General features: G+C 37.3%; 1 protein-coding gene across 1 annotated transcript; it reads left to right on the top strand.

The window, feature by feature from the left end:
* Positions 1-256: 256 nt before the first annotated feature.
* On the top strand, positions 257-8478 carry LOC145718242 (nuclear pore complex protein Nup205-like). The gene is made up of 6 exons (XM_081809701.1): positions 257-424; positions 1971-2142; positions 4171-4315; positions 4689-4848; positions 5317-5545; positions 8237-8478. The coding sequence occupies exons 1-6, from the start codon at positions 374-376 to the stop codon at positions 8461-8463; spliced, it is 984 nt and encodes a 327-aa protein (XP_081665827.1). The 5' UTR covers positions 257-373; the 3' UTR covers positions 8464-8478.
* Positions 8479-9288: the final 810 nt, after the last annotated feature.

The raw sequence follows: 9288 nt of genomic DNA, 5'->3' as shown, positions 1-9288 counted from the left end.
CCATGTCACACATCTAAAAAAGTGGCAAAACCATAGCAGATATTCCAGTTTAAAGTTAGGATTCACTTTATGTTATATTAAGTTAAATAAAATAATGTTTTTATTGTCACTTGAGAAACCTGATATGTATGCTTTTATATTAATGTTTGGTTTGTAGGTATAACCCTGTATATTTTGAAGTAGGTATGGTGAGCATGACTGAAATGTGTGGACAGTAACCTAATGTTATTTTCCACACATATGTTTTACCTGATGCTTGTTTTATTTGTTTTTTCTTGAAGCTGCCAGCCTCTGGGGTCCTTACAAAGACATTTGGCAAACAGTGGGAAATGCTCTTTGGAGAAGACAACCTGAAGCTGTCCACCTTCTTGACATGATTTTGAAGAAACACAAACCTGACTTCATCTCATTGTTCAGAAACCCAGTAGGAAATTTTCTTTTTTGCTTCTTGGATATGTTTTTTTTTTTTTTTTTTTTTAAAGATTAGAGAGCAACTACGTTTTTAATGCATGTGAATGAAATATACTACTTGTCCTAGTCCTTGACTCAAGTTTTCTTTACGAGTGTAATTTTTCCTAGAAGCAGTTATTACCTTTCTTACCTTTCTGTTCTCCACAGATGCTAATACTATAATCTCTAGCCAGGAGATATCTTAGTAATATTTGAATGTGATGTAGAAGATTTAGTATGTTCCAGAAATATGAGCCTCCTTGGAATTTCTGACCGATAGTTAATATATCTAAGCTCAGTAAGATTGATTATTTTGTTTATTTCCAGGTACATTTTCAACATTTTAACTCTTCATAATGTTATGTAAGTTGTATTAGCTGAACTAATTTATTCTTGCGTGTCATTAATCACTGCATCTTGAAATCCTTTTCAACCAGGAATTGAGTACTTCAGTGGAGGGAATTTATATTTGGAAATTCCTTTTCTTGCTGTTTGATAATTTTCTCTTATAGACTAACAAGACTATCTAAGAACTGTTTGTCTTACCAGAAATGGCCTTTTGCTTTTTAGCTTTTTTATTTTTATTTTTTTCCCTTGCTGTCTTTAGTAGAAAGAGCTGTAGCCTGGAAGCCAGTTGAGCTGAGTTCCAATCTTGGCTCTACCACTAGAGTTGTATGTGCACAGGGATGTCACCTGACTTATCTGGGCATTAGCTTTTCCATCTGTTTGGTTTGTTTTTTTTTTTCAAAGATTTAATTTTTTTTATAGAGAGAGAGCGAGCGAGTAAGCAGGAGCAGGAGGGGCAGAAGGAGGGGGAGAGAGAATCTGAAGTAGATCCACACTAAGGGTGGAGCGCAGTGCAGAGCTTGATCTCATGACCCTGAGATTGCAACCTGAGCCGAAACTAAGAGTTGGACGCTTAACTGACTGCCTCACCCAGGCGCCTGCTTTTCCATCTGCTAATAGTAGAGTTGGATTAAATGACCGATGTGGCCTTTTATAAAATGTAAATTTCTGAAATTTTATGATCCATCAAGTAATTCTATACTGTATGTCATTTGTTAAATATTTGAATCAAGTAAGACTTTTGTGAATAAGACTGCATTTTACATAATATATTAACAAACTATCCTTAGTCCTCCTAACTGATTCAACAATTCATATATCCATTTGTTATTTCCCACTTGCAGGCCTTATGTTTTTATTTATGAAATATATAATTAGAAACGTTCCTTACAAATTTGAAAAATAGTGTACTGTTTTGTGTGCTTTCTCAACATTTTGTATTTCAGAGTTTAGCAGAAGCAGTTATTGAGAAGATAGTAACAGCATAAGTGTTGAAGGTAATAGGAAGTGTCATGTCATAAAGGTCTAATTGTAGATTGTCTGATAAGCAGTACTTCTTCCATCATGTTACCTGTCTGCCTTATCATGAATTAACTTCTCTAGGTAATAATTTAAGACCTTGTCTCCAGTATACTATTTTCATTCCATGATTTTATTTATTTTTACCATTGTAGCCAAAAAATGTCCAACAACACGAGAAGGTTCAGAAAGCCAGTACAGAGGGAGTCGCTATCCAGGGTCAACAGGGAACCCGACTTCTTCCTGAACAGCTCATTAAAGAGGCCTTTATCCTTAGTGACCTTTTTGATATTGGAGAATTGGCAGCTGTTGAGCTTCTCCTTGCTGGTAGGTTGACATTTAAGTGAATCTGTGGTAAGATAGTACAGAATTATAAAGTCATTCCCTCAGGGTTTAAAAGGTTGTATCATTCAGATTCCAAAGTAGTTTAGTTGAAATACCATACTCAAAATATCTCCTTCTGTTTATCTTTGATTAATGGGAGGGCTTTAGTGATTGGAATTGTTAAAGGTAATTTAACTGTTTTAAAATAGGCTTTTACATGGTAATTTACTAGCAAAGAATCATTGGCAGCATCTCACAAATTTTATAGCACAAAGAATTTATTGTCATGTAATGAGTAAGAAAGTAAGTTCACCGCTTTTTTGGAGTTCTTTTTGAGGAGGTGATTCAGATAATAGGTTAGAAATAAGATAATTTTAGTAATACTGAGTATGAGGAAGAAAATAAAACTATGTGATACAGAGAGATGGGGGCTTTTAGGGGGCAACTCTAAATAGGATACTTAAGGAAGGCTTCTCTGGGACATTTGACCTGAGACCTGCATGATGACAAGGTGCCAGAGTTGTTGGAGAAGGGTGACCCAGGCAGAGCAAACAGCAAGTGCTTGAGGTGAGGCCAAAGGCACACTAAAGAATAATGAGACCATGGGTAAAAAGATGCAGGCGCCTCACAAAGATGGGGGAGGGCGAGGGAAGTTAAGGAAGAGAGCAGGAATCTGAGTATATTTAGTCTTGCAGGCAAAGAAAATTACTTGGATTTTATTTTGCAATGGGAAGTTGCTGACAGGGGCATTAAGCAGAATAGTTACATATAAAGAGAGAGAGTGTGCACGCGAGTGGGGGGAGGGGCAGACAGAGGGAGAGAATCTCAAGCAGACCCCGCACTGAGCACGGAGCCCCACGAGAGGCTTGATCCCATGATCCATGAGATCACGACCTGAGCCGAAACCTGAGTTGGGCACTTAACTGACTGAGCTGCCCAGGTGCCCCAAGAAAGTCTCCTATGTTTAAAGATATCACGTGGCTTCCAAAATCCTTTTTGACCTAAGGCTGCATTAAAAGAAGTATAATACTGAGAAGTAGGAAGGTAGTTTTCCCACTCTATTGTGGAAATGTTAACTGGATAGGCTTTGAGTTTTTAGTTTAACTCAGAACTTGCATTTAACAAACATTTATTTTATTTTATTTTTATCATGGGCCAGGCACTGTGGTAAGACTCCAGGGATAGAAACACGAACGAAACTTCAACTAGTGTAAAGGAGCTCATAGTCTAGTAATTGAGAAAAATACGGAGACAGGTAATTATACATTAAAGTGCATTAATGCCAGTTTATGCAAGATTTAGTGATGGTCCAGAGGCAAAGGGATTAAAGTGACCTCAGGGTGTACAGAGAAGTCTTCACAAAGCTCATGAGGCCTGAACTAGGTGTTGAAATACGAGTAGGCACATGTCACATAGAATAGGTGTGCACTCAGGAGGACAAAAGGCGTCCAGGTACGAGGAATGGCCTGTGCAGAGGTGTGAGCCGCAAGATGAATTTGGGGACAGGAGAGAGTGGAGTGATTGGACTTCGGGGAGAAGACAACCAGCCTTAGGAAATTAAACCAAAACTAAAAAAAACAAAAGTGGAACTTATTCAAAGGAGAGCAGTTGAAAGGGTGACTGAACTAGAAACATAGGAATTGGGTTATTTACTTTTCAGAGAAAACTCTAGGGGAAGAAACTTCTAAACATTTGAAAGACTTCATGTGAAAGAGGGGGAAATGGGCATTAAATATTATTAGACTTAGTGGACCGCAGTGAGACCAGCATGTGGAAATCGTGGATAAAGGTGAGGTTGAGAGTTTGGGAAATGGTGAGTTCCATGTGAGTGCTGGTGTTCCAGCACAAATTGGATGGCCTCTTGAGGATGTGGGAGGAGGAAAACAGCAGATGGGTGTTTCGAGTAGAGGACCGGAGGACCCCTTGAACCCTGAGATTCTGTGATTTCTTTGAACTGAACATTGGTATAGTAATTTTTTGTCTCCTCCTAAACACATATTTACTAAATTACTTCTCAACTCCCCTATCTAGGAGAGCACCAACAGCCACATTTTCCTGGTCTCACCAGAGGATTAGTAGCTGTTCTTTTATACTGGGATGGAAAACGGTGCATTGCAAACTCCCTGAAAGCCTTGATACAGTCCAGACGAGGAAAAACATGGACCCTTGAACTCAGGTCTGTTTGCTTCTTTGGATTTCAGGGCGTTTTTGGAAATTACTTGTCAAATTGTTATTTTAATTATTAGAAATAACAAAAATTTCTCCTTTTAGTATGTATAATTTAAGTAAAATATGTAACATAACTGAGTATTCTGCAAAGAATGACAAAGCTGCTTTGTTTTGTTTACAAATAAAAAATAATTATTTATGGTTAGAAGTTTATTGACGCCTAATTACCTAGCAAGGATGAAAAGAGCTGAGTTACAATTCATCCTGTTTTTTTTCCAGTAATGAAACATTATTGTCAAGACCACTTGCTGTATCTGTATGATGAAGTGTAGACGTGACTGTTCATTGTAACTTTCTCCATTGATTTCTTTTCATTACAGTCCAGAGCTGGTTTCCATGACAACCCGCTTTACAGAGGAGCTGATGGAGCAAGGATTGACTTATAAAGTCCTTACTCTGGTGTCACAGATTGATGTGAACAATGAGTTTGAGAAACTACAGCGGGAGAGAGGTTTGGGCAGTGAAAAACACCGAAAAGAGGCAAGGGTTCAATGAGATCAGTTCATGGGTCGTCTGTGTCGTTTCTCAGGCAGAAAAGTCATGGCATTTAGAACATTCTAACACAGGCATAGGAAAATTGCTAATGTCCATTGAAATGTATAGGCATCTCTATCCAAAATTGACTTTCAGCTGTTTTCACTTCTTTCTAGTCACTTATGTGCTTTTGTAGCTCTTTTTCTGGAATGAACTCTTGAAGGAATTACATGAAGTTCCAAGGAATTATGTAAGTTCCAACCTCCTTCATTACATAAAGGAGCTTGGAACTTAAAATGAGGAATTAACAGTAGGGTTTGTTTAGAATTCTAGAGGTGAGATTTTAGGGTTACTTGTGGATTCAGATAGATTTATTTAGTTAGTTAGCTTTGTAAAAGGTGGTTTACTTTTTGGAATAAGACGAGGCTTCACTGTGATTTATGTATACTGATGATCATACATTTTTATCTCTAGGTTTCTGATCTCATCAAGGAGTGCAGGCAGTCTCTGGCAGAAAGCCTTTTTGCCTGGGCTTGTCAGTCACCTTTAGGCAAAGATGACACTCTGCTTCTTATTGGACATTTGGAAAAAGTGACAGTTGAGGCTAATGGCTCGTTGGATGCCGTGAATCTGGCTCTTCTTATGGCTCTTCTGTACTGCTTTGATATCAGTTTTGTAGAACAAAGCACAGAGGAAAGAGATGGTATTGAATTTTATACCTATTAATGTCTTTATTTAAAAAAATCAGATTAAATTTTGGAGGTTACACCTCAGAAGGGCAATATTTTAACTACTAAAATAAAAAATTGTATATTTTATTCTTGTATTTTTTTCCTGTGTGTGTAATTCATCAATATTTGAATATTTAGATAAAGATCACCTTTTATTTATTTATTTATTTATTTATTTTTTTTTTATTTTTTTAAAGATTTTATTTATTTATTTGAGACAGAGAGAATGAGAGAGAGCATGAGAGGGAGGAGGGTCAGAGGGAGAAGCAGACCCCCTGCCGAGCAGGGAGCCCGATGCAGGACTCGATCCCGGGACTCCAGGATCATGACCTGAGCCGAAGGCAGTCAGTCGCTTAACCAACTGAGCCACCCAGGCGCCCAAGATAAAGATCACCTTTTAAAAATATGTACCCTGTTAGATATCTCTATTGTCCTTTTCGATTTTGGAATAGGAAAGTGGTAAAAGTTATGTAATACATGTTCATGAGTTCTGCATGCACAATCAATTGCTTGTTTCTTTATATTAATTATTCACATTTCAAACCTTTCATGAAAACATTCTAAGGGAGGATAACTATCATTTTTAGTAATATATTCTCTCTAATTTATATTTTCTCTGAAGTAGGTAATATTTTTACTTGGTAACCTCATACACTACTGCTTAGAAATGAGGATCTCAAAAATGATTCCCGAAGATTATTGGAAGATTATTGCCTTTTAACAGCATAGATATTTATACTTACTTGAACAGTTATCCTCTGTCCACTTTTTTTTTTATTATGTTATTTATTTATTTTTTTTAAAGATTTTATTTTTATTTATTTGAGAGAGAGAGAATGAGAGACAGAGAGCATGAGAGGGAGGAGGGTCAGAGGGAGAAGCAGACTCCCTGCTGAGCAGGGAGCCCGATGCGGGACTCGATCCTGGGACTCCAGGATCATGACCTGAGCCGAAGGCAGTCGCTTAACCAACTGAGCCACCCAGGCGCCCTTTATTATGTTATGTTAATCACCATACATTACATCATTACCTCTGTCCACTTTTGATCGTGTCATCGGCATGTTCTCTCAGTAGGTATGTAAAGAGGATAGACATTTTCCACTCATGTTTGGTGACCATCTTTAGGCATTAGGAAAGGCTTATGGAAAACATAAGTAGCCCTTTCCTCCAGTCAAATTGTCACACAGTGCTTTGCGTGTCACAGAATAAGTGCTACCTGTGCTCATCTAGGAATGCTGCCCGTTACTGCATTCGTCAGATTTCCTGTCTTGAATGAAGTAAAGCACAGAATTAAGTAGGGGCAGACTGTGTTCATGGAAGCTTGTAAGTGGGACTTCCAAAAGCAAAATGAAATGCCTGGAAGGTTTCATAGGCTAAAATGGAAGGTTTTGTATTAGGTTGTAATTTTATAAATTTAGGATGCTTATATTAATTAACTCATTTTGATTGTAATTTCTTGTTGGTTGTTCTGTATATGTTTGATTAATAAATGGGAGAAGTGAATTAGTAATACATGCATAGTAGTAGATGGAAACTTTTAAAACACAGGAAATTAAAGAATGTGTTCTTGGTTAAAGGTTGGGAACCACTGACATCAAAAGGAAGTACAAGAAAATAATGAAGTAAAATAAATGAATTCTTAGGTGTTAGTGGTGTTTCCCATTTTAGTATTTATTCAGAATCCTGTGCTTGTTTGAAGTACCATAGTATAATAGAACTGTAAATTGAAAAATAGTATTATTTAGCAATTTCATTTGTTATAATCAGAGTAGATACTTGTTTGCAATTTGGATCCTTTGTTTTGGCCAGTTTTTGCTTGATATTTTAAATTCAGGCATTTATTTATCTAATGAAATTCTTTTTTTTTTTTTTAAAGATTTTATTTTTAAGTAACCTCTACACCCAACATGGGGCTCGAACTCACAACCCCAAGATCAAGAGTCATACACTCCAGCAACTGAGCCAGCCAGGCGCCCCAAATTATATCTTTTTTGATCTTTAAATGGCATTGATTTATATATTTTTTTAATTTATTTTTTAAAAGATTTATATTTTATTTTTTTAGAGAGAGAGAATGCACAAGCAGTGGGGTGGGGGCAGAGGGAGAGGAAGAGAGAGGGAATCCTAAGTAGGCTCCATGGAGCCTGACACAGGCCTCAATCTCATGACTCTGAGATCATGACCGAGCCAAAATGAAGAGTCGGATGCTTAACCGACTGAGCCACCCAGGCACCCCTAAAGATTTTATTTTTAAGTAATCTCTACACCCAATGTGGAGCTTGAACTTAGAACCCCAAGATCAAGAGTCACACGCTCAACCGGTTGAGCCAGCCAGGCGCCCTGATATATTTTAGAATTTATATACAGGAAAAAATGAGTGACTCTTTAACTATTTTTAAAATTTTTTATAGTAAGCTTATTTAAAAAAATTGAAAAAAATAGCATTAAAATTTAGAATTGTTGTCGATTGCCTCTTTCAGTTTGTTTGCATATAATTTTTGTGGTGGTGATTTTGTTTTTGGTTTGTCAAACATTAATGTTAATTAGTCCACAGTTATTTGATAAGAGTACTCTGATTTTCTGATTTTTAGACATTACTCCTGTATATCAAAAGTGAGAATTTTTCTACTTTTTGGTATAGTGGTCTATATTTGTGTTTTCAGATATGATTCATCAACTTCCACTGTTGACAGAAAGACAGTACATCGCAACAGTTCACTCCCGCCTTCAAGACTCACAGCTTTGGAAACTCCCTGGGCTGCAAGCCACTGTTAGACTTGCCTGGGCACTGGCATTGAGAGGAATATCTCAGCTACCTGATGTGACAGGTAAATTGATTGTAGGTAATTTAGTTATGAGAAAGAACATATCAACTTTAATGGTATTTTGAAAGAGGTATTATCTTTGACATATATAAGGATGAGCACAGGAAGGTACCTAGAGTTGTGTTAAATGAAGCTTTGGAATGTAGTGAAATACCGATTTTTTTTTTCTTGTTTCCTGAAAGAATTTTTATGAAATATTATTTCTCTTTCTTAGAGCCAGTGACAATGCTCTTTTAGCTTCTTTATTTCCTTAAGAGTGTAAAATTTGAAATGGCGGTATCATAATTTTTTAAATTAAAATTTACGATTTTTTTAAATGTTTTCTTCTTTGGTTTTCACAAAATAATTTTTCACAAATTAAAAACTAGTATTATTTAAAAATAAAATATGTTAGGGGTGCCTGGGTGGCTCCAGTTGGTCAAGCATCCAACTTCTGATTTCAGTTCAGGTCAGATCTCAGGGCTCCCGTGCTCAGTGGGGAGTCTGCTTGAGGATTCTCTCCCTCTGCCCCTTCCCCCACTTGTGTGCACGCGTGCACGCACACTCTCTCTCTCTCTCTCAAAAAAAAGGCCATTCTTGAAATAATACAAGTTTTTGTTGTTTGTTTTTAAAGACTTTATTTATTTTTAATATTTTATTTATTTGACAGAAAGAGAGAACACAAGCAGGGGGAGTGGCAGGCAGAGGGAGAGGGAAAAGCAGGCCTCCCACTGATCAGGGAGCCTGACGCGGGGCTTGATCCCAGGATCCCGGGATCATGAACTGAGCCAAAGGCAGATGCCCAACTGACTGAGTCACCCAGGTGCCCCTGTTTTTAAAGATTTTGTTTATTTGACAGAGAGAGAGAGCAAAGTTAGGGTGAGCAGGAGAGGGAGAAGCAGGCTCCCCAT

This window comes from Leptonychotes weddellii, unplaced genomic scaffold, assembly GCF_054177405.1.
Source record: "Leptonychotes weddellii isolate Sample4059 unplaced genomic scaffold, ASM5417740v2 HiC_scaffold_1262, whole genome shotgun sequence".
NCBI classification, from domain to species: Eukaryota; Metazoa; Chordata; class Mammalia; order Carnivora; family Phocidae; genus Leptonychotes; species Leptonychotes weddellii.
The sequence above is the reverse complement of the archived record's forward strand: the minus strand, read 5'-3'. Positions and strand labels throughout refer to the sequence as shown.

Excerpts from the sequence above, each read along its gene's own strand:
- LOC145718242 (XM_081809701.1), top strand. The coding sequence starts at position 374 with ATGATTTTGAAGAAACACAAACCTGACTTCATCTCATTGTTCAGAAAC. Across the intron at positions 4,316-4,688 it reads ACATGGACCCTTGAACTCAG|TCCAGAGCTGGTTTCCATGA; the intron begins GTCTGTTTGCTT and ends TTTTCATTACAG. Across the intron at positions 4,849-5,316 it reads GTGAAAAACACCGAAAAGAG|GTTTCTGATCTCATCAAGGA; the intron begins GCAAGGGTTCAA and ends TTTTATCTCTAG.